The sequence below is a fragment of the Hipposideros armiger genome, unplaced genomic scaffold (assembly GCF_001890085.2).
Source record: "Hipposideros armiger isolate ML-2016 unplaced genomic scaffold, ASM189008v1 scaffold_28, whole genome shotgun sequence".
NCBI classification, from domain to species: Eukaryota; Metazoa; Chordata; class Mammalia; order Chiroptera; family Hipposideridae; genus Hipposideros; species Hipposideros armiger.
The window spans coordinates 5,288,362-5,312,677 of NW_017731378.1; the positions used below are offsets into that span (position 1 = coordinate 5,288,362).

The following is a 24,316-nucleotide window of genomic DNA, read 5'->3' on the forward strand; positions in this document are numbered from 1 at the left end:
CAGGAAAATCAGAGACAAGGAGAAAGGGAATCTAGCATTTATCTGATACCTCTTCTGTCGTCACTATGTAATGTCTTTTTTAAAAAAATGTATTAAGCCAATGTGGCAAAATGGGAACAATTGTTCAATCTGGGAGGTAGGTCCACAGATGCCTGTTATTTTCTGTAGGATTAAAAATTTTCATAATTAAAAAAAAAAAGATAGGAAAAAAAAAAAAAGCTGACTGGCTGCCATGCAGAGAAGCAGCTGGAAGGGACTGGAGCCCGGGGGAGTCCTGGTCGGAATGCTACTGACTGCTTAGGGAGGAGTCAGGAGGCTTGGCTGAGGGGGTGGAAAGGAGGACTATGACGGTGTGAGATGGTGTCGTCACTGAGAGAGGGAAGGGGAGAGGAGGAGGAGGAGGGCGGGGTCTCGACAGGAGCCAGGTTTGGAACACACTGAGGTGCAGGCCCACATGCGGCTTCTACGTGGAAATGCCTTGAAGGGTCAGCCTGCAGGTCGGCTCCTCTTCCATCTGTCTCCACCCCCTCAGCCCCGCCCTGAACTCAGTGACTTGTCCCTGGCAGGTGATCAGGTGCACACTCCCCACTCACCCTCTGACGGAGGCTTGGACCAGAGAGAACTGCCCCTCCCTGGGAGATGTCCAAGCGAGAGCATAGCCCTGTCTAGCCTATTTCTGATGCCCTACCTGACCCAGATCACGACAGCTGGTGGGGTATTTTGGGGGGCCAGCCTGACCCTACAGGGGCCACTCCCTTTCCTGGCAAATGCTGAATGCTCAGCTATTTCTAGCAGGGACAGAGGCTGGAAGGCGGGCCTCTAGAGAAACAGCTAGCATGGGGTAAAAATGCCTAAACATGAGCCACTCTCAGGAAAAAGGTTCCTCACCAGGCCCCACACTCTCCTGAGAAGGGAAAGTAGCTTCTCTGCCCTCCACAGAGTTTTGCCTTCAAGGGTACAGACTGGCCAAGCCCCTCACTCGTCACAGTCAATGACCCCGTATAGACCAGGGTCAGGCTCCCACCTGCCCTTCTCCCAGACTCCTGTTTGAAATGTGGCAGCATCCGGGGGGAGAAGAGAGACCCAGAGACTGGTAAAGACATACCAGTGCCAGAGAGGCTGGGGGAAGGCCACAAGGGCGGACAGCTACTCCTAGACAAAGACCTGGACTCAGGGAACTTTGGGGAGATAGAGATCAGTAGAGAAACGAGGGAAAGAGAGAGACAGAGAGGACACTACAAAGAATCCAAGACTCGTGAGCAGAGAAAAGAAAATGAACGTCCTCACAGAAATTGATGCTTTCCCTCTCTCTTTGCCCAGCCCAAAGTCTCCCCAGCCAGGGCAGGGGGTCAGGGTGGCACCCACTTCCTGTGTCCAGCCCAGCCCTACCTGCTCTGAAGCCTTCCTGGCAAGGGAGGAAAGCACCTCTCTCTTCTCCAAGGTGCTGGGGCCTCCAAGGCCACCTCTGCCGTGCTCTCGCCCAGGCAGGGGCCACGTCCAAGTTACGACTGGCAATGGACAACAGGGGTTTAGCAAGTGGATTCCAGAGCCCGACTGCCCTGGCTGAATCCTGGCCCCCACTTGCAGAGAGGGTGGTTCTGAGGCTCCACCCTGCTCCACCTTGAACTAAACGCCAAGAAGCCTTGGGTGTTCCAAACTAGTGTCAAGTGTCCCAGCTGCACCCCAAATACATAAAACAATGGACAAACTCTCACGGTTTTGAGTCCTCCTGCATGTGGTAGATTTCTTGGCCCATCTCCCCCTTCCTGATCTCACCGCATTGCATTGAAGGATGGAGAAAGAATTGGGGGGGGGCGTACACAGAGGGGGCCCCTCTATTCTCCCACTGGGGCTTCCTCCTCACAAAGCTCCAAGATGAGGAGCGGAGGCCTGGAAATCTCAGGATAAAACAACCCCAACCCCTTGGGAGACAGACAGGCTGGCCTTTACTGCAGAGATGCCCTTGGGAGGCCAGCGGGCACTGTCTCAGTGCGAAGAATGGCTGCTTGTTGCATGCCAGAACCATCCTCTCTGCAGGCATCTCAACTCCAGCCCATACACCAGCCTCATGCTTCCTGTTTGGTTTGGTGTTTTTTTTGTTGTTGTTTTTTTTTAAGGTATATCTGAATGTGGTCCATTTAGCCCCAGGGACCCTCACCCCCCCACCAACCCAGCCCCATTCCTAGCCTCCTCCCCAGCCCCCCGCCAGCACTGAGCTCAGACTTCCAGCGTGGCTGAACTGACCACTTTGTTCTGCTGGGCACCAGATAAACGCTCCCTAATTAGCAGACGGAGCCAAACCCTGGCCGGCGTTTGGGGCTGTCTCCTGGCCAGCCCAGGAGTATTCATCCACTGCAGCGTTGGAGAGCCCAAGACCCTTTTGTAGCTGGGACAATGTCCCCCTAATCCAGGCTGGACAGACACAGTGAGCACAAAGGAGCCCCTGGAGCCCCTGCCTCCCCCAGAAGGGCCAGAGGCAACAGCAGGAATGACCACCATTAGCTGCTCCAGGCTTGATGGGGAAGGTTCCTGAGTCTTATCTCCTGGGATTCTCACGGCCACTCTAAGAGGCAGCTTCTGCAATTAAAGCCATTTCCCACATGAGAAGGCGGAGACTCTGGGAGGTTAGGTAACTGCCCAGGGTCACACAGCTAGTAAAGAGGTGGGGCTGAGTCGCACACCCACACAAGTCTGTCTGATAGCAAAGCCTGAGCCTCCCATTACTGTGAGACACTGCCCCGCTCAGAAAGTTGGGAATTTGGCACCGGAATCCCACAAGCTCTTCTGGAAAGCCTGCTGTCACTCAACCATGGAGGTCTCTGAAGAATCTAAAATCTTCCTTCTTTGGCTCCAACTAAATTGAGGCTATGAAGGAAATAGACCCAATTTTCTAACAGCTCCTACCATGGCCTTGTCTGTGGGAACATGCTGAGATGCAGAAATTACAGCCCCTATAATCACCTGGGGGACTGAGGTCCAGCTGGGGTGCTGGGTAGCTGACAGGGGGGATCACTGCAGCTGGCATCCATGGGTCACCCAGCTGGTGACAGTTCTCCTGCCGGAGGGAAGAACAAATTCTTCCCTCAAATAAGCCACAATTCAGGCTTCTGCAGCTCACCCTGGCTGTCCCACACACCTACTTCCACAAGACTCAAAGCTAAACCAACTGTTGCCATCATGAGGGAGAGCGGTGCAAGGATGCCAAGACTGCCAGGCCCCAGATCTGGGAGCTGCCTCCACAAGCCGACTAGGATGGCCCCAGCATGCAGGCCTGACGGGGAAGATCTGCACCTGGAGCAGCTCACGCCTCCTGTGCCTTCTGCCCTGATTCTTCCAGCAGCTGGCGGCTCCAGCTCAGGCCAAGGCTGTCACCCAGAACGACCCAGACTTTTCTTCTAAGGTCCCCAGTATCAAACCTAGTGCCAGGTATGTAGCTGGCATTCCTCCCAAGGTGCCAGGATTGGCTTGAAATTCCCTCCTGTGGGAGGGAGGAGAGTGACTTCGTCACAGCTGAAGGCTTCACAGAACAAACTACACACACACACACACACACACACACACACACACACACACACACCACTCACCTGGCCACCACCAATGATCTTCCTTCCCTTCATTCTCTGGTTTGGAGGGGGAGACTGTCCCCCAGCCTGCTTTCCAGCCAACTTTCCTGTTGGTTATCGAAAGGGGGCTAGATGGGAGCCTGGTGGGGAGCAGAGCTGTGTTCTAGGTTGGACCTTTGGGCCTGGGACCAAAGGAGGAGGGAGGTGACGGAGCAGCAGCTATACTGCAGGGCCTCCCAGAAGTAACAACCAAACACACCTTGACATGACACCCTTATGCTGGGAAAACAAGGTGCACAGCTCCGGGCAGTCATGCAGGTGGTGTGGCCTGACTCAGACGCTGCCTCTGGCAGAGCTGGGGCTTATTATCCAACGAGAGAGGCGGGTGGTGGTGGGCAGGGCATGTGGGCTGAGCTCCAAAAGGCAGCTGACCCCGTGAAGGAGCTGTCCTTCACCTTTCTGGGAACTAGATAGAAATCTTCTGCTCTCGGCACAGGCCATCTTCTCCTCAGGGAGGGTGGGATTTGCCCCTCCCACTGGAAGTTCCCTCAGAGATATAACAGGGGCTTCTGCCCTCCTCAGCTAAAACTAAAAAGAGGACTTCTGCATGGGAGGCTAGCATTCCAGATTGGAATGCACTAGAAGCCAGACTGCCTGAGTTCCAGTCCTGCTGCCACTTGACAGCCTTGTAATCTGGACAAGTCCCTTTTCCTCTTAGAGGGCCTCATTTCCTAATCTGTCAAATAAAGGAAATGGACTACATCAGAGGGTGGCCAACAAGTGTCATCTCAAGGTGTCATTGCCCGTTGATAGGTAGTCTCTCCCTGAAGATACTTGGTTTTGTTTATTTAGAAAGATTCTGAGACCCTATCTGGGCTCATGATCAATGAACAATGTCTGCTATGGGCACATGCCATAATCAATCAATGATGTTTGTTGTGGGCATGAGACTAGAGAGTGGCAGCGTGAGTGCCAGGCACACATCATCCTGGGAGGTTGTAAAACTTACAGTTCCACCCCCGATTCCTCAGTGGACATGGTTAACACTGGTTGGCAAGCACATGCCCCTCACATTGTGATATCTGCACACAGCTGATTTTTCTCCCAGAAGAGATGTTTTCATTAGCTCTTCAGGACAGTCACTGGGGGCAGGCAGCCCCCTAAACCCCCAGTGCCCACACTCACAAGACTTCACCCATAAGGTTAGAGCCAACGAGCACGGCCAAGGTTTAATAATGCCAGGTTCTCTTAGAGTTTTCCCCAGGGTCTACAAAGGGGTTTCTCCACTGTGTCAAAATCCCACCCTGGCCCCAGGGAGAGGCTGAGTTACCAGCAGAGGTGGCTCCGGCACACCTGCAGCCAGGTGACTACCTCACCACTCTCGGCTGAGTGCTGGACAAGTTTCTCTCCTTTCTCTGTATCCTTAGGCTCTGCCCGGTGGCAAGTCCTCCTGACGGGAGGCCCCACCATGGGTGGTTCTCAGGGGCCCCCTCCCTTCTCTGAGGCTTATTTTCCTTTATGCACCAAGGAGCGGAGGCCCTCCCCCACGGACTCTGCTGCCACCCCTCCTCCAGCTACCTCTGTCCATCTGCTCTGACCTGCGAGGCCCCTTGTGTACCATGTTACTCCTAAAACCAAAGGGTTGGGGAAACCGCACAAGAGGGGGGTCACTGTACAAACTCTGGACAAACTCCATCTGCTTAGAGAAGAAAAAACCCCAACTCTGAGTACGCTCTAGCTGTGCACCAATTAACCGGACAAACTCTGGACAAACTCCATCTGCTTAGAGAAGAAAAAAACCCAACTCTGAGTACGCTCTAGCTGTGCACCAATTAACCGCAGGATTCCGAGTCAATGGTAATCCGCTTTCCATCCTGAGCTGCCTGAGGTACCATTTTACCAGGCCCTCCCCTCCTGACACCTCTGGAGAACAGATACCCCACAGCCCTCCTCTAGCCCCAAGTCCATCACAGGGCAGAACCTACCAGAGAGGAAATCAGGAGAGACAAGCGGAAGCTGGAGTTCACCCTCGGGCCACAGGGGCGAGATGAACAAGAGTGGCTGAGGCCGGAGACTGGCTGCCAAGGGGAGGGGAAACCTGCCACAGAATTTCCAGGAGCTACTGGAAAGCCCACAGGGCTCCCCTGGAACCCTTCTGCATTCTATCAGGGACCTGAAAGATGCCTCTTTCCAAGAGCAAGGAAACTCTGTCCACCAATAATTACTTTTTAAAAAAGCAGTGTTTTCCTAACAGTGTTGCTGGGAGGAAGTTGGGTTGATAATTACACTTGGGAGGTGAAAGCATTTATCTGGAAAACCCTTCACACCACCACCGTCTCTCCTGCCTGAAGGCAGGCTGAGTTATGTGGTGAAAGTGAAGTCTGTATAAATGGGGCCTGGGAAGAAACCTCTGCCTCTAGGTGGGGTGAGGATATCCAGCTATGTTCTCTTGGAGTCAAGTTTCTAAGAGCCTAACTGGTGAGGTTTCAGCTTCTCTGTCTAGCGTCTCCATGCCAGTCACTATTCTAAGGGCTTGCTTTATATGGGTTGTCTCATTTTATTCTTACTACTACCCACGAGGCAGGTATTTTCATTATCCTCATTATATGGATGAGAAAACAGAGGTGCAAAGAGGTTAAAGAACTCACCAAAGGTTATATTACAGTTAGTAACTGGTGGAGCGGTTCTTGGAACCCAGCCATCCTGGCCTTGGAGGACCTGCCCTGAACCACTGCACTCTCCGGCCATGCAACTCTGAGTGTGTTTTGTCATGACACAAGACCAACCACCCAAGTACCTCTTGCCCCAACACACAGTTCATGTGTTTTGAGCAATATTTGAATATAAGATTCCAGTTTGACAAGATACTATGGACAGGTGTCTGGGGTTCGCTGTAATGGGTTGTAATCAGTTACAGTCCACTGGAATGATCTAGAATGATGGTACAGGAAATATGATTTTAATAATTATTTTCACTTTCTTTCTCTTGTTAGATATGTTCTTAATTTATTTTTTTTAAAACCTGTGTGTTGGGCCGGCCGAGTGGCACGATGGTTGAGGGCTGGCTTGGGATGCTGGAGGGCCCCGGTTCAGATCCCATATATGGGGGCCAGTGACACTGCCCTCCGCAGCTAAGATGCTGAACAACGGCTCGGCCTGGAGCTGGGCTGCCGTGGGTTGCCGGCGACAACGTGGGCTGCAGCCCCTGCTGCAGTGGGTTGCTGTGGGCTACCGTGTGTGGCCAGCAGCCACAGTGAGCGGCCATCCAGAAGCTAGCAACTGGTCTGCCTCACCTGGGGGGAGCGCAATGATGGTGCCAGCTTGGGCCAGTGGGGCAACGTCCTCCACAGCTGGACTGAGGAGCAAGACAACGGCGACTTGTCTGTTCCCCTTCCCCCAATTCCCCAATAAAAATCTTTAAAAAACAAAACAAAAAAACCATTTTTAAAAAAAAACAACCTGTGTGTTTTCTGTCCCATTATACAGTTATGACCGTGAGGGACATACGATTATTTTATTTTAGACTTCCTACGTTCCCTACTTCCCCCACAGATGTCTTTTTAATTAGTAAATGTTAATGTTTCCGATTGTATATGACTATGTTCTCCTTTTTTAAAAAGAAGTAACATTACAAATAGGACTAAGGTTCCTCTCTAACTAAGCCCCTCCTCCCACTGATATCCCCAAACCACTTCTAGAGATAACTCTATTACCAGTTTGGACTGTATCCTTTCAGATCTTTTAAAAACATTCAGGGCTGGCCGAGTGGTGCATTGGTTAAGAGTTGGCTTGGGACACCAGCTCTGAGCATCAGGGCTCCGGTTCAGATCCCACATGAGGGCCAGTGACACTGCGCCCTGTACAGCTAAGATGGTGAACAACAGCTCGACTTGGAGTTGGGCTGCCATAAGTCGCCGGTGATGGTGTAGGCTGTATGTAGCCCCTGCTGCAGTGGGCTGCCGTGAGCTACTGTGAGTGGCTGGCAGCCCGCGTGAGCGGCTGGCAGCCAGCGTGAGCTACCATGAGCCGCTGTGAGTGGCCGTCCAATGGCCGACGACTGACTGCCACACCCAGGAAGAGCGCAATGATAATACCAACATGGGCCAATGAAGTGATGTCCTCCACAACTAGACTGAAGAACAAAAGGACAGCAACTTGTCTGTTCCCCTTCCCCGATTCCCCAATAAAATCTTTAAAAATAAATAAAAATAAAAAATAAATAAAAACATTCATAGACTTATGCTGTATATGTACTTGAAAAAGATATGGCTGCTTGTTGCTGTTGCATAATTGCTATCACACTGTAAATATTATTTTGAAATTTGCATTGGTCATTCATTAACATTTCTTGGAGATCCATCCACAAAATTGAGATTTGTTTTGACTAGGAGACTACCCCAGTTTTACTTAGCAATCCTCTATGAACGGTCATTGAAGTTGTTTCCCGTTTTCTCCATGGCAAACAACATGGGCTTTCTGTGCTTTCCTGGGACTACTGACTGACCTCAGTCAAGGATAAAATTCTCCCCTGTCTAGGGCATGTGAGCAATCAACCATGACCCACAGCTCTCCACACTGCTGGAGCTAAAACAATGCCAGGCACTGGAACTCTCTAGAATGCTGGCTACCAAGTGGTTCTTAGAACTTGACAAGTTACCTCCCTAGGCTTTGCTCCCTTTGCTATTAGTTTAGGGTCAATGATCTCAAACAACACAGAGCTTGCCTTAACGATTAAAAGACAGAGCTTGCAGGAGAGACACCCTGCCCCTTCTACTCTCAGGTCGACCCCCTGGCACACACCAGGATCACCCCAGTTTGACCTCAGTTGAGGTCTGCTCTGGACATTAAACCAAAGTAAAACACATATCAATTTGATAAGTAGGAAAATTAACACAGATGTTTACCTGTAAAGTGAGGAACTTGGAATAGTACTCTTCCAATTCTAAAAGTGCAGTGATCCTATAACTCCATAAATGACATCATAACACACCCACACATACATACACATCCATTTCAAGGTCAGTTATTATTAGTGATTTGGGATTATGGTTTTGTTCACCCATCATTAGCCTGCCTATTTGAGAGCTAGAAAGTAAGTGTGACCCTGGGTAGGGTAGATGGGTGGAGAGTCCAGAGAGATGAATAAGGAAGAGAGAGAAAAGCACTTCAAAATAGGTTAAGTTCTTTAGAGCAAATAAGCAAACCTGAACAACCTTCTTGACTCCATCTTGCAAACAGTGTGGGGGGAGCTAAGGGGCCTCTCCTGCCTCTGATCAAATATTGACCCTGTGCACTCACTGGCCCGGAGTTCAGACTAAAGGGCCAGGAGCACCACGGAGCCAATGTTTGCAGAGCAATTACTGCTGCAGTAATTGCCTTGTAGGTCAGATTGTGAAACAACCTTCAACGGAGCCTTCCGGTCCTTCCTCAGTGGGGCCATGCCTTGGGGGAGATACTTAACAGTGAAGGGGCTGTGTAGGGAAATTTAGAGAGGCTGGAAATGTGGTCCAGCTGCCAGTGAGAAGGCAACTTAAGAGCATCTGTGGCCCTCCATCTTCCTCCTTCTCCCCTTAACTGCTCCTCCAAGTAATCTAAGCCCTTTATAACCAAACAGGCCTCCACGTCAGGGCTTGTCCTGGCCAGCTCCCTCTGGGACAGGTCCCTTTCCTGGTCAGATAGGGCTGAGTGGTGGATTATTTTTAGAAGAAACTAATTTCCCCTTGAAGACCAAGAGCCTCTCCTCTCCCTGTCCCCAAGTTGACATCTGAAACACTCTTAGAAGCCTCCTCTAGTAACTGACTTGGTTTCTAGAAGAGATGTTTGGAATACTGTAGAATTTGAATCGCTCTATCGGTGGGGCAAATCATGGTGGAATATAATCTCCCTCTTCCTGGTGGAGCCCTAGAAAATTTTAGAGGGCAACTGGGAAGGAACTAGAAGGTGACAAGAGTACTCTGGGGTGGACATCAGGCCAGATCAAGCTTGTGTGTGTCCCAGATGGTCTAAAGCAACACAGTTCAATAGAACTTTCTGGGATGACAGAAATAGTCTACATCTGCTCAATACCTAGCCACTAGCCATGGTGGCTACTGGGTACTTGCAATGTAGCAAGTATGACCAAGATAATGGAATTTTTAAAAATCAACTAAACTTCATTTTTAAAATTTAACCTTTACAATTTGTGATTAATTTAAATGTAAACTTAAGTAGCCACATGTGGCTAGTGGCTACTGCACTGGACAGCACAGATCTAACGCCTCCATACCCAGTGCCTCCCAGTTGGCAGGAAGAGGGGGCAGGGTTCAGTGAGCAGCCCCTTGTGTGTGAGGGAGGGAGAACCACTAGGTCTGAAGGCTCAGGCAGAAGATATGGGGAGAGAAAAAGGGTTGGGGCAGAGCAGAGGGTCTTATCTTTGTGCTCAGGGAAGGACTTCCGGGGGGTGTGAATGACCAATGAGGCTATTAGAATTGTATATGTACTTTCATGCATTTGTCTGGGGAGAAAGTCTTGCTTTCATTACTGATCCCCAAAACAAAATACGATAAAATAACTCATTTATCTGTCAGATAAAACTTATTTCTTCAGGGAAGACTTCCCTGATCCCAGAGTATAAGGTTCCCCTATAACATGTCTATGGTACCTTTCTTTGTAGCACTTGGAATAGTATAAAAGAATATATATGTGTTTTAACTAAAATCTGTCTTCCCTCACTAAGCTATAAGTCCCATAAAAGCAGTAACCACATCTGCTTTTGCTCATCAATAAATCCTTGGAGCCTGGCATACTGCCTAGGACATAAAAAGCAGGCACTTAGGATTGGACAGATTGAGGGTGGATGGATGGATGGACAAACAGAAGGAGGCAGGCAAGCAGGTATACATGAATGAACAAACTAAGAAATAAATTAGGGAAATATTATACCCTGATAACTATAATTCTCAAAAAAAACCAACCAAATCCCCCCAAACTGGAGTAGAGGTGTGTGGCTATATCACTCTAGGCTGCTGTCACCAATCAAAACCATATGGGCATCTTTGTTCCCCTCTCCCAAAAAGAATACACTTTCCTTCACCTTCACCCCACAGCATGTTGCTTGTACCTCAACCTAGTATTTATTTCATCTACAGTGGACTTAATTGCTTAAACGTCTACTTTTCCCACCAAATATGGACTCCTGGAAGGAAGGGGCCTGGTCCTTCTCAATTGAGTGTTCCTCGGCCTGCACTCTGCCCTATAAAAGTACAAATGTGCTGGAGGCCTTAACACAGGTCAACCCACTCTTACCCTCAGCCAGCTTGGCTCATGCAGCTTTATACTTCCACCCTCACCACCCATAGCCACAGCAAGGGTGCCCGATCTAGCAGGTGAAAATATAGGACACACAATAAAAGCTGAATTTCAGATAAACAATGAACAACTTTTTTAGCCTAAGTATGTCTCATGTAATATGTGAGACATACTTATACTAAGAAAAAAAGTACTCATTGTTTATCTGAAATTCAAAATTAATCGGACCTCTCCTATTTATCTGGTGACCCCAACCCAGGGGAGCCAGTAGTAAAGAGTGTGAGTGGTGGGGTAGAAGGGGAATAAGAACAAGAATACCCAGATGCATGGTCTGCCCTTATGTGCGAAGGCTTCAGAAAAGGGTGGAATGGGCAATTACCGGGTTATCTGCGGTTTCTATCCCCCAACACCTTGAATAGCTTCCCAGTACTCCACCAGAGTTCTAAGTACCCTGTAGAGGATACAATAATGCCACCAGTCACATCAAAGAGACACTAGCTCTCCTCCAAGCATGACCTCTTAATCTTGCCTCCCCTCTGCCTGCTGCCCCCTCAGGGCCGGTTGCCCTGGTATGTGCCTAAGATTTTTCATTCCCAAAGATCTCCTGAGAGCATCACATGCAGAGCAGGTATGCCCTGGAGGAAGCTTTGAAGATGATAACCAACCCAAAGTGATGCTTGGCTTCAAATCTTAGTTTGCACATGGGCTAGGGACATGGGGGCTATGCTGATGTGGAAACTGCAGTGGAGAGAGATGGAAAAACAAAGATCTATGACAGCATCCTTCAAATGCTTCCTGGTTGTGGCCATAGAGACTGAGGGTAGGGCATGGCTGTCCATCTCCAGGTTTGCTCAACAGAGGGAAAAGAACACTGGAGGTACCTGTGCTATTCCAAGTGCAATTGGATCAGCACACACCCCATGACCCTCAGCCCAGTGCCAGAAGAGGTCAGGACCGGGTGGTATCACTTTGTATATGATTCCCCAGGTTACATTAAAGAGGTAGGAGGCTAGGGCCTCCTCATAGTACCCTGACCTCCACCAGGAGCAAAAGACACCATTTGAAGAGGCAGAAATAAGAGAGGCAAGTATGGGGAGACCCACGCTGGGGTCTCCAATTTGTGGGAGGGAGGGGACCTAAGGGCCCACTGCTATTATCTGAATACTATGTAAAAGCCCCCAAATGGTACTCAAGTAGTACAAGATGTGAATGTGTAGTTAATGATATAAATTGGTTCAGCTTAGCAGTTCTTTAATGGGGTTCACAGAGGGATCTGTGAACATCTGACACTGTAAATAAAACTGTACATATATGCCTTTTGGGGGGAGAGGGCTTCCACCAGCTTCACAAAGGGGTCTCTGGTCCCCAAACCATGAGTTGGTAAAGCCAGTTTAGCATCTTCCCCCAGGCTGGCTCAGTCAGCTCAGGACTTGCGGGGTTCCAAGGCAGGGCTCTGCCAAAAACAGGAGGAGCCCAACGACTCTGAGAGCAGCCACTTGTGGGCCACACCCCAGCCCACAGCACACTCCCATCCTGCCCCAGTGGCAAGCTCCAGAGAGAGCCTGTGGCTTACAGTACTCTGAACGCTCTGGCACAGGCCAGGGCACAAAGCGGCTTCTCAACAGAGTGAAGCCAAGTGAGGGAAACAAGCAAGCAACACCATGAGAGGAGGCACGAGGCTCCCAGACCCCGTCAACTGCAGCCCAGCATCCTTGTTACCTGCTAACACTACTAGACCACCTGGTGGGTAACTCATTAGATAACCACATGTCAGGGAAAATGGGGATTTACTCATTGAATCCTCACAACAACCCTACTGGGCGGGTATTATTTAAATCTTCATTCTACAGGTGAGAAAACCGAGCCTAGAGAAGTTATGGAACCTGTCTGGAGTCACATGGTCATAAAGCCAATAACCAGACCCAGGCAATGTGTCTCCAGTGCCTAAGCTCTAAGTCACCCTCTCACATAGCCTCTAAGAAAGCTGAGTGCTGAGGACGACCAGTGACCAGGGACGGAAGTAGCAATGCCATTTGTTCTTTCACCCAATCAGTGACCCCAATAAGTAAGAAAGGCATTGAAAATGCACACCGCTAAAAGTCATCGTGTCATGAGGTCTGTAAAATGGGTTCACAAGGATGCCACTGTTGGCTCAAGGTTAAATTCCACAGAACCATCCTAACCGCTTTCTAACCTGCATCTACAGGGTGGTGATGACCCACGTGGACAGGCCTGGCCCTGCTCATGGCTCAGGCCAGGACGTCGCACAAGCGGCCCCATGCCATGTGTCCCGTCCTGACACACAGGAAATGAGCCCTCCAGGCAAGGGAGAAGTCGGGGGAGCAGCATTCCTTTCTTGTGAGATTCTGAAACTAGTGAGGGGGTGAGGGAACAAAACGGAAAGGAGGGAAGAAAAGTTCTGATTTGAGAGTTTCCGCTGGCTCTCAGACCCCCTCTGGCTCATCAATGAGTCCTTTCAGGGTTCCCTCTCCCCAACTACGGTATCATTTCCTGTCCAGCACACTATACCCATTGATGGGGTATCAGCAAATCCCACCAGTTTATGCCGGAAGGACCTAAGGAGACTGGATAGGAACTGAGGGGTAAAGAGGAAGAAAGCAGGAGGGGTAAGGAGTGGCTTTCAAACCCACATTCAATGGGATATTCAATCACATATTGTTGGTTTAAGAGCGGATTTGTAATACAGGAAGCTGGCTCATCGTTGGCTCATTTCATAGGTAGAGCAAGGACAATGGGCTAAAATCAGGTATTTGGGGGCAAATATGCAGGCATGGCTCTCTAAGATGACTCACCATCAAAGGCCTACAAAGGAAGGAGTGGACCTAGGCTGTGAGTGCCAGGAATGGGTGTCTCTTCTTTGTGTTTTTATTGGCCTAAACCAGGTTCATAGCCCTAAAGAAGAATCTAGAACCTCTTGGCTTTCCCTTCCTGGTACAGGTTGCTGCCCAACTCAATGATTCTGCCTTGTCTGGTGCCTGCCTCTGATACACAGAGGTGGGCCCCCTAGTGGCCATTTCTGTGTTACATCACCCTCTACCTACCCTGGGCCATCCTGATTGGTCCAGAGAGGGTACCAAGTTGGGCCAATCAGAATCTTCCCTGGGATTTTTCAATTTGGAACTGGGAGAAAGTCAGCCTCTGCTGTTGGGAACCACAAGATATGAATTTTGGGAGCTTTGACAGCCAAGTTCCTCAGGATATGAGGTAGCAGAAGCTGAAGACAGTGCCCAGAGAGAAGCAGAGATAAGACAGCGGGAAAGCAACCCTGGTTTCAGGTGTTCCTGGAGCCCACTGCCTTGCTCCCCTTTTCACCATCTGGTTGACTGCATAAGTTTCCCTGGTATATCCTTCCAACTAAGTCTCATTTGTGGCTAAGCTAGTACGAGTGTAAAACTATCACTTGTACCCCAGAGAGGCCTAAACAGATTAGTTGGCATCAAGGGAGGTGTTTGCAATTGAGTTGTGGGATCCAAACTACCATCCCCCATGTCAACACGTCTGTATATATTAGAGAGACACAAATACCATGCACGTGTACAAACAGGGCAGTAAAAGCCTTATTCGGTTAGACAGACACAGTGGTATGCCCAGTTTGTGTCTGTAGTTGAAGAAATTGCTTATTTTCTGTTTCGGTCTTTTCTGTATGTTTGCTTTTCTTTGCCTGCAATGATGTGGTGGCTTGTGTCTCACCCTAGATGTTTACAGACACGTCTGCTCATATACACAGCACCCACAATCATCCTCTGCCTCTCCACCCTAATTTCCTATCCCCAGGCGAAGGACGGTGACAAAGCACGATTATTGAGACCATCTGAGGAAGCTAACAAAGCCCCAAAGTGTCTGCCTGCAATATCCTAGACTGAGCCAAGCCCAGCTCGACCATCACAGTTCCCTCATCTGTCCCTCTGCTCTGTCACCTAGGCTCTGACCCTGAGAGGTCTGTCAGGGGTTCTCCAGATGAGTGAGGATATGAGTGAGGCCAGTCCACCAGAGACTTGGGCCACTGAAGGTAGAACTGGGCACCATTTGAGCTCAGACCAACTTACCTGCAGGTCAAAGAACTTGCTGTACCTCCGGTAGATGGTCTGGGACGTGGAGTCGGACCAGGTCACATTGATGATGTATACCTGTGATGTAAAAACAAAAATAAGAGCAGGTGACTGGGTGATTAAGGCTGGGCTTCATTCATGGATGGTGGAGGCATCATTCAACAGGACTGTGGTACTCCATGGCTAGGACCATTCTTTTTCCCATCTTTGTCTCCAGGGCCTAGCACAGTGTCAGGTACACATGGATGCTACACATATATGTTTAAATACACACACACACACACACACACACGTATCTAGAAGTATATTCAATAAAATACTAAAGATGATTTTCAGGAGAGTAGGATTACAAGTGGTTTTAATTTTCTTTTCTTGTATATGCATTTTATACAATGAACATGAAATTGGAGATGTCAACAAAATTTAAGTAGCTAATTTCTACTGGTTCTCAAACTTTAGAGTGAACGAGAGTCCGCAAGGGGGCTTTCACAATTGCCAGGGCCCCACCCTCTGAAATTCTGCATAAATCGACCTGGGTTTTGGGGGCTCAGGCATCTACACTTTATTTTATTCAATTTTAAATCTTTATTTTAATATAGTAGTTTCAGGTTGACAGCAAAATTGAGCAGAAAGTACAGAGTTCCCATATGCTCCCACACATGCACAGCCTCACCCATGACCAACACCCTCCACCACAGAGGTACATTTGCTACAACTGGGCATCTATAGTTTTAACAAACCATTCCAGGTCATTCTGTCACAGTTGATCCTCAGAACTGACTCTGAAAACCGTTCGGGAGACCATAGCATTTCAGAGAGGCGTGATTCATCTCCGTATCCCTAAGTCTTATTAGCTCAGTGCCTGGCACAAAGCAGGTGCTCAGAAAACATTTTGTTCCATTGAACAACCAAGCTGACCCTCTGGATGAGAGGTAGTAGGTTTGCAGGAGAGATGTTAGCATATAGAAGACTGGTAAACTTTTCGGAAATGAAGACATTTCCAATGTCACTCCAGTTCCCAAGCTCAGTCAGGCTCTCCAAGGCTGTTGCCTCAGGCGGCTCTGGAAGGCCCTTGCCTAGGAGGTGGGTGAGATCACTGGCTGGAGAAGGAGAGAAAGTCCCCTGCCTACTCCATCTGGCCTACTGCTCCCACCACTTTGGTCCCTTTTATCTGAACTCACACCAAAGACACGCCCTCCTGGGAGCGGCCTCCGTTAAAGGGAGGGGTCCCCTCGCACAACCTCATGACCATTCTGCTGAACACCCCCTCTGGTGCCTGCTATGATGTCTGCAGGTACAGGGTTAAGGAAGAGCACTGACTTGGCATGGGTGACACCTCTGCCTTGCTTCCTCCCTCAGAAGACACTGGGCGGCTGTAGTCAACAGCAGTGGTTCCCTCGCCATGACACCTATCAGAATCACCTTGGGAGCTTCATAAAAATTCAGATTCCCAGCTTCTGCCTAATGATTCTGATTCAGTGGTCTAGGGGGAACTCCACTAGTAAGGAGAACAAAGTGGGCAGAGAAGCCAGGGGTCTCAGCCACTGTGAGAAGGAAGGAACGAGTGTAAAGAGGAGTAGCATTTACAGGTACACATCAGGGTGGCTGACTTGTGCATAGAGCAGGGCTGTCTTAGTCTGCTCAGGCTGTTACAACGAAATACCATCGCCTGGGTAGCTTAAACATTTATTTCTCACAGTTATGGAGGCTGGAAGTCCAAGATCAAAGTCCCTGGTTAGGTCCCACTTCCTAGCTTGCAGATGGCCACCTTCTTGCAGTGCCCACATGCAGTGGAGAGACGGGGCTTTGGTCTCTTTCTGTCCTTATAAGGGCGCTCATCCTAGCATTGGGGCCCCACTCTCATGCTCTCACCTAAACCTAATTACCTCCCCAAGGCCCCAGCTCAGATACCATCACACTGGGGATTAGGGCTTCAACATGTGCACTTGGGGTGGGGGGACAAACATTCAGTCCATAACAAGAGTTTTGCAAACAGGGGTGGGAGGCTTTCTGTTTGGCTGCTCAGCTAACAGCCAAGGAAACAAGCTCTGAATCCAGTCCCTTCTTCCCTCTGATTGCTAAGTCACAGAGTTAGCCTCATTCAGGGTGGAGTGTTTATTCTGAAATGCACCCAGGAGAGGGCCATAAAGCAAAGCAAATAGAGCCAAGTGATGCCAGCCTGAGATGGGGGATTTATGACATGTTTTATGTGATCCTGATAAGAAAGAACATGAAATAAAAGGCCACCCTTATCCTCACAAGCCCAAAGTAAACCACTGACTATTATTATAATAGGAATATGCTGTGTTTTATATCATGTAAACATATATGTCATACAATAAACTGTAGAAATCAATTAGGTACTGGTTACTACATGCCAGCACAATGTAAAACATTTATATGCATTAGCTCATTTAATCTTCATTGTTATCTTCATTTTTGTACAGGAGGAAGCCGAGGTTCAGAGAAGCAAAATTACTTACCCAAGGGGTCACATAGTTAGCAAGAGACAGAGCAAAGGACTTGAACCTATGTCTAGCTGAGTCCAATCCCCATATTTTTAACTACATTGGACTATCTCCTTATGTGTAAATTTAGGGATGTGGATATTTAAATCAAACTACTTGATCAGAACTGAATGACACATTTTTAAATCAAGCTGTAGGCGGTCTGAAGAGTCTGAACACTCCTGGCTTAGGGGGTGAGCCTAGAGGAACATGGGGGAGTCATGTCAATTCTGAGAGCCTGAGACCAATAAGAGACAGAACTTGGGGCCCAGACAGAAGTCAACAGATAGGAATGCTACAAAACCAGACCGACACAGAGGAAACCTTCACATACAACCACAGACTGCGGCAGGATGCTCTGGGGTTTTCACAGGGGTCAAACCCACCCCATCCCCCCTGCTGACTCCCAGCTCCTGGACTCCCACATCTTGCCAGTTATATCTCCCCTCCCACCCGCATCTGCCCTCCCAACAGGTCCCAGGCAGGGCGCAGATGCTGTGCACGACAGGTGCTGCCTTCCTGACCTCTGCCCAGGCAGATGCATGGTTAAGAGGCCCCAAGTGGCCGTGCCCTCCCAAGAGACAGTTTGCACTTGCCTGCAGGCCATTAGACAAAGCCTTTCTCCCTGGCCAACCAAGCGGGGCCGAGGAAGGGCTTCATTGGGACTTAACATGACCTGTGCTCCATCCTCTCTAGTAATTAGGGGCTTCCCTTCACCTCCCAGAGAGAATTAATCACAGGTTCACTGCCTCTGGCAGCTGGGAGGCCTCTCCTTTTGCAGAGGAGGGACCTAGGACCCAGGATGGTGATTTGCCAAGGAAGAGGCAGATTCTGGAGTGAGCCACACCTGGGTTTCACGCTTAGGACCCTCCTCATTGGCTGAGACCTCAGCCCAGCCTCTCTGACCCTCAGGCTCCTCTATTCCATGGGCACAACCTTTAGGGTTGCCCAGCCTGATCCACTACCCTGGTGATCCTTGCAGGTGTGTTTCCCCCACCTTCAGTGGCAGAGCTGGCACAGGAACCCAGACCTCCCAATTCCCAGTTTAGGATGCAACAGCACATGACCAGAGCATGCGTCCGCCTCCCCCCTCCCCCCTGCGGAAAAGATCTTTCCCTTTTACTCTTCAAAATAATTGAAAAGTCACAGAGAGTGGTCTCTGTCTAATCCTCGACCTGAGCCCACACCAAAGACCTGCCCTGTGGAGAAATAGCCAGAAGCCAGGGGTAAGAGGAGAGCTATCCTCGGGCTCAGCTGGTTAAGAGCACGAGCTCTGAGCAACAGGGTTACCAGTTCGATTCCCACATGGACCAGTGAGCTGCACCCGAGCTGAGCTGCCACTGAGCGCCAACAGGTGGCAGGATGACTCTGTGGTTAGAGTGTGCGCTCTTAGCAACAAGGTTTCCTGTTCGACTCCTGCATGGGATAGTGGCTACTCCTACCTGCAATTAAGATCGAACACAGCACCTTGAGCTTAGAGGCCACAGCTGCCAATGGGTCAGAGACCCTTCTGACGAGCCCAGGGATCCAAGGACAGACTCCAGGCCCCTTTCTCTCATGTGAGGAGGAGGCGCCTCTGCTTTCTTCTAAACCTTGAACATCCTAGATTATCCCTCCAGATGAGCAATGGATACATAAAATTCCAGCCCAAACCACACTCTCCGCGCCTGCTCCCCACATCAGACTTTCTTAAGCTTCCCTGAGCTGGCTCTGCCAACACGGGAAACCTAGCGATAAACCACAAAGAAAGAGCAGGTGGAGGGGAAGGGGGAGAGAGCAGAGGTCATCTGAGAAAGACAGCTCTGTTTACTGGGCTTGCGTCAGGGGCACAGATAAACTGCTCTGGTCACAGGAACGGCCAAGATAACATTACCCAGCAGCTGGGTCTCCAGAAAGGTTTGCAATTAAACATCCTGCTTCCACACACTTTACTTGGGGTAATGTTTCCCGGGTGGGGTTTCCCTTCCTTCTGGATTTTAAAAACCCATGGATTCTATTTCCCTGTCTCTGGCCATTTAGGCAGATGGCAGGCATCTAGGAAGCTTCACTATAGAACAGTGACTGTGTCCAGGTCCCCACAGAGGAAGCCCCAGAGTTTCAAATCCTCCTGCCACGCTCAGCCTCTACAGAGGAGGATCGCCACCACAGACACAGCTAAGGAAGCTGCCACCAGACGCCCGCGCGACGGCTGGGTCCCACCAGCCCACCCACTCTGAGGCCATGTTGGGCTGCCTTCCGTCTGCTCAGCTCATTAAGCCCAGAAATGTCGGAGGCTTCAGAGACTTCCATAGCTTCCAAGTCTTGCTCTTTTCAACAAGAAAACAGCCTTGATGCAAATCAGACCCGAAGCCCAGCCCAGTTCCTGTGCAGGGATGTCCATGATCGGACGTGGGCTGCGACCAATTAATAACCCAAAGTTATGGCCCAACCAGTCCTGGAAGGCCTAGGACCTGCCTGTGTTTAATTAGAAAGTGCCAGTAAGAACTCGCTGCTCCCTTTGCTGAAGGAAAGGACAGAGACAAGGAGTTAGAAACTGTGGAGGAAATCGTGTCTCTTTGCGGCACTATGGCTCAGCTCACTAAGGAAGGCCTTCTTTTCTTGAACTCCTGCCAGCTGCCGTTGGCCCCAGGCCAAAGGGAAACTCAATGACCTTATTCCTTCACCTGCTCACATCACCATGGGGTGGGATCAGCTGGCTAGGACTAGGGCTGTTGATTTAGGGAACTACCACCCTTTAGAAGCCTGGACTTGGAAGGCGACCTCCCACTCCAACAGGTTGACTAAGGGTTAATACCAGGCAGCAGAACCTTTCAGTCCTCAGATCACCCTACTCCAAGCTCTCTCTGGACCTCGTGGTTTATGGAGCAGTCACAGTAAACGCAGCATAAGTGAACCCCAGAAGAGCTCTGGGTGGGGCGGGGTGTGTGTGGCAGAATGCACCTCCCAGAACCACGTGTCCACCAGTCACCTCTAAAACACAGCCGCTGCTGCTGCAGACCTGGGCCAAATGGCCCTCCTCTGGGAAAAAAGGCTTTTTAAAGGTACTCGGAGGAGGGACTAGTCAGCGGGGTCCTATGTGGTATCGAACACCTTCAAGAGAGTTTTGTGGGTACCTATCACACTCAGTTCCTGCTGTTGTTTTCACGAATCACAGGCCTCAGTTGCTTATTTAATTTGGAGGGCAGGGGGTAGGCAAGAGGGTCTGGAGGAAGCCTCCGTATCACTGGTGGCTCCATTTATTACTCTGCACGATGGAGATAATAACAGTGGCTCCCTCACTTTCGGGCTGTGGTGAGAATTCGGTGAGCTAACCCTGTATCTCCCCACTAGAATGGAAGCTCCCAGAAGGTAGATCATGACATGATCATGGCAAATCCTGCTCAGCACAACACTTTACACATAAGAAATATTCACTTCATGTCCCCTAAATCAGTGAAGGAACAAATCAACCAGCAAGTGTCTAGGGAGTGCTTTCCTGGTGCCTGGTTTTGTGACAAGCTAAAGATGAGGCGAAGTCCCCCGCCTCCAGTCCCTTACAGCTCAGCTGAGGCAGCCAGGCTCACACTGACAAATCAAGTAGGGCACGGTGCAAGGTGGAATGATGGGGTGTCAAAAAGTGAAGCTGAGAAACAGCTAAGGCAGTGCTGGCATCACAGAGGAGGAAGCAGCCTTGGAAAGCATTTGATGGGTTGATATTTTAGCTCCAACACTTCCCGGATGTGTGAGCTTGGGCAAGCATCTCGGCTTCTTTGAATCAGGGTTTCCTCAGCTGCAAAGTGTGGCTCACAGTGAAGGCATCCCATTAAATGTGATGATGCACACAGGGATCTTAGCAGAGGACCTGGCACACAACAAGTGTCCCATGCACATCAGTTATTTAGACACCCAGGAAGAGGGACGGGGTGAACCAACTTCTTTCCATTGGACATGGGACAGGAATAGGAGTAGGAAGAGAACAGGGAGTGGACAACAAGAACACACACACACACACACACACACACACACACACACACACACACACAAACACACACTGAGTTGGTAGAATTACTACTAACAACAAGCCAGTCTGAGAAAGTAGAGGAGCAAAAATAACTGCTCCCCAGGCAGAGAAAACAATGGCCCGCCTCTGAGCACCCCGCTGAAAGAACTGGCGAGCTGTGGCAGGCCCCTCCAGGTCAGAGGCTTTATTTTTCCCCCCTCTTTTTTCTTTTCATGTTTCCTGGAGGGGAAATGAGTATATAAAGTAGGAGCTCCCAGGATTTACAACCCCCACATGGACCTTAAGAAAAGGTTCAGCTGTCAAAGCTCTGTCCTTCCAGTTGCCAGGACCAGGAGAGAAACAGCAGGAAGAGTCAGTTTTTACAAACCTTTTTCTTGTATGCACAAACTATTGGTTTCATTAGGAATAATAATAATAATACCAACACCCATTGATGGAGCGCTGACTAAGTTCCAGGCATTGCTAAGCACTTTATTCATCGTACCTCATTTAATCCTTACAATGATTCTATGAGGAAAGCATTGCTACCATTTTCAGTTCACAAACAAAGAGGCCTGGAGAGGTAACTGATCCTGAGGTCAAGATCGGTGGCATGTGATGGAGCTCAGGTTCAAAGATGATGTTGACTCCATAGCCGCACTTTGTCCTCTGTAGCAGCTACATTGGAACGAGGCAGAGTCCCTGACAGCCACAGGGTTTGCCCTGGTGGTTCAACCCGCTGCTCTGACAATTGGTTGCTTCATGTGTGGGTGACTAGTCAGAACTTAGGTTACCCATACGGCAAGTGGGAGGCCCTGCATGGGGGCCAGTGCTCTATTTTGCACGGTTTAGAATCAATCAGATCAGCTCCAGGAAAAGTTGTTGCTCTCTATGGGCCTCCATTCCCCATCCATAAAATTCCCCATCAAAGATCCTGGCATGGTCTTTTGTACTCTTAGAAATTTAGCCTCTTCCCTAGAAGTTTCTGGAGGGGCCAATTAGCCCTGGGTCCAGAAAGGAACCCACTTTGGGCTTCTAGAGCTCTGGGCGTGGCCCCCACTGGAACATTCTCCAGAGTACCTCAGGGCACAGGGTTGAACTTTGTACCTTCCTCCCTCCAACTTTGCCCCCACCCTCTGATCCCAAGCCAGCTCATCAGAGAAAACGGGTCTAACCACCTTGAACTAGCAGGTACTCAAACAGAGAGGCCGAGCAATGGGCAGTGGACGCCTGGGGTAATGCCCAGGGGCCCAGAGAAAGTGGCAGGGTGCTCAGGCTAGGGGCAGGAGGCTTATCCTACCATGGAAATCGAGAAAAATTCTACATGTACATGAACATTCATGAGCTAGAGTCCTGGAAACCTTAAACAAGCGTATCCTCTCCTGAACCATGAAAAGGATCACGCTCCTGGGCTTCCACGGGCTTGGATCCAGCCTACTGGATCTAGGAAAGTGTTGGAAGGGGGGAAATTGTCGCCCGACACACTCCCAAATCAATGACTGACACAGGCCTGCTGACCTGGACGCACACATCCTGTGAACGTGCCTTGCTCCATCGTCACACCCTGGAGAGCAAGGCAAAGGTTAACACACACAGCCTGGTTTCCTCTTCCTGGGAAACACAGCGGCCAGGCGAGGCCAGAGGCCAGCGCCTCCTCCACACACAGCCTGTGGGGGAAATGACCCCACCGTTTCCTACCCACCAGCTGAAACACTCACACCTTCCTCTCTGCTGTGCTCAGCAAAGCTCAACTTTTGACACCAGGCAAATAGCTGTCATTAGGAATTTTGTTGCATGGGTTAGGCTGGAACAATCTTTTTGGAAAGCATTTTGGCAATTTCTGTCCCAAACTTGCATTTCCATTGACGTAGCAATTTCACCTCTAAGAATTTACCCACACAAGTGTGTGTAGGTATGTGTGTGTGTGTGTATACATATGTGTGTGTGTGTGCTGTGTGTGTTCATGTATATAAAGATGTTCATTTGTTGCACTGTTTGTAAGCACAAAAAATAAGGCATATTAAATGTCTACCGATTTTAAAAATGGTCAAATAAATTACGATTCTTACATCGTTAACGGTAAGATGGATCTTTCTCTGTCGCTATGGGAAAATGACCACAGGATAGGGAGAAAAGAAAAAAAGACAGATTACAAAACAGTGTGTATCCAACAGGAATAGATTTATTTGGAGGGAGGTGTGTGTAAGAGGGGTTTGTATATCACACATATATGGGGGGGAAATGCAACAAACTAATAATAGTGATTATTTGGGTTAAGAGAAAGAAAAACGGAATAGTTTCATTTTATACATTTCTATAGTATTTTATTTTTGAACATGTATGTATGGCTTTCATCATTTAAAACAATATTCCATCTTATAAAACAACTGTGTCCACTTAGCCTGTCCTCTGACTAATGCCAACTCTTAGACGGTCTGCTGATGTTCAACATTTGCTCATTCATGGGGAGCTACAGGGGGCTTCAAGTTCAATGTTGAGCTCTAAGCCAAGGTTTGAAACTCTATCTACACATACAATTACCTGGAGTGCTTTAAAGACACCAACCCCGTGCCATTTAAATCAGAATCTTGGAAGGGGGATGAGGTGGACACTGGTAGTTTTCAGAGCTCCCCAGATGAGTCTACTGATGTTACAGGTTAAGAACCACTAAGGTAGATCAACACCAAAAGGACGACAAGAGTAGTTGAAAAAAAAAATAAACTCTTTACACAGAAAACAATATTATAGTGTAATTTGTACTATTAAGAGTCAGCTCTGGGGCTGGCCGAGTGGCGCGATGGTTAAGAACTGGCTTGGGACGCCAGAGGGCCTGGGTTCGGATCCCACATATGAGGGCCAGTGACACTGCCCTCCACAGCTAAGATGCTGAACAACAGCTCAACCTGGAGC

At 49.3% G+C, this 24,316-nt stretch overlaps 1 protein-coding gene across 3 annotated transcripts in view; it reads right to left on the bottom strand.

Annotated features, from left to right (window-relative positions):
• SH3PXD2A (SH3 and PX domains 2A) overlaps positions 1-24,316 on the bottom strand; it is a 221,563-nt gene that overhangs the window by 159,390 nt on the left and 37,857 nt on the right. For all 3 annotated transcript variants that reach the window (XM_019636363.1, XM_019636362.1, XM_019636361.1), the window contains exon 2: positions 14,918-14,998. In XM_019636363.1, the coding sequence (XP_019491908.1) occupies positions 14,918-14,998 (81 nt within the window). The remainder of the gene's footprint in view (positions 1-14,917; positions 14,999-24,316) is intronic.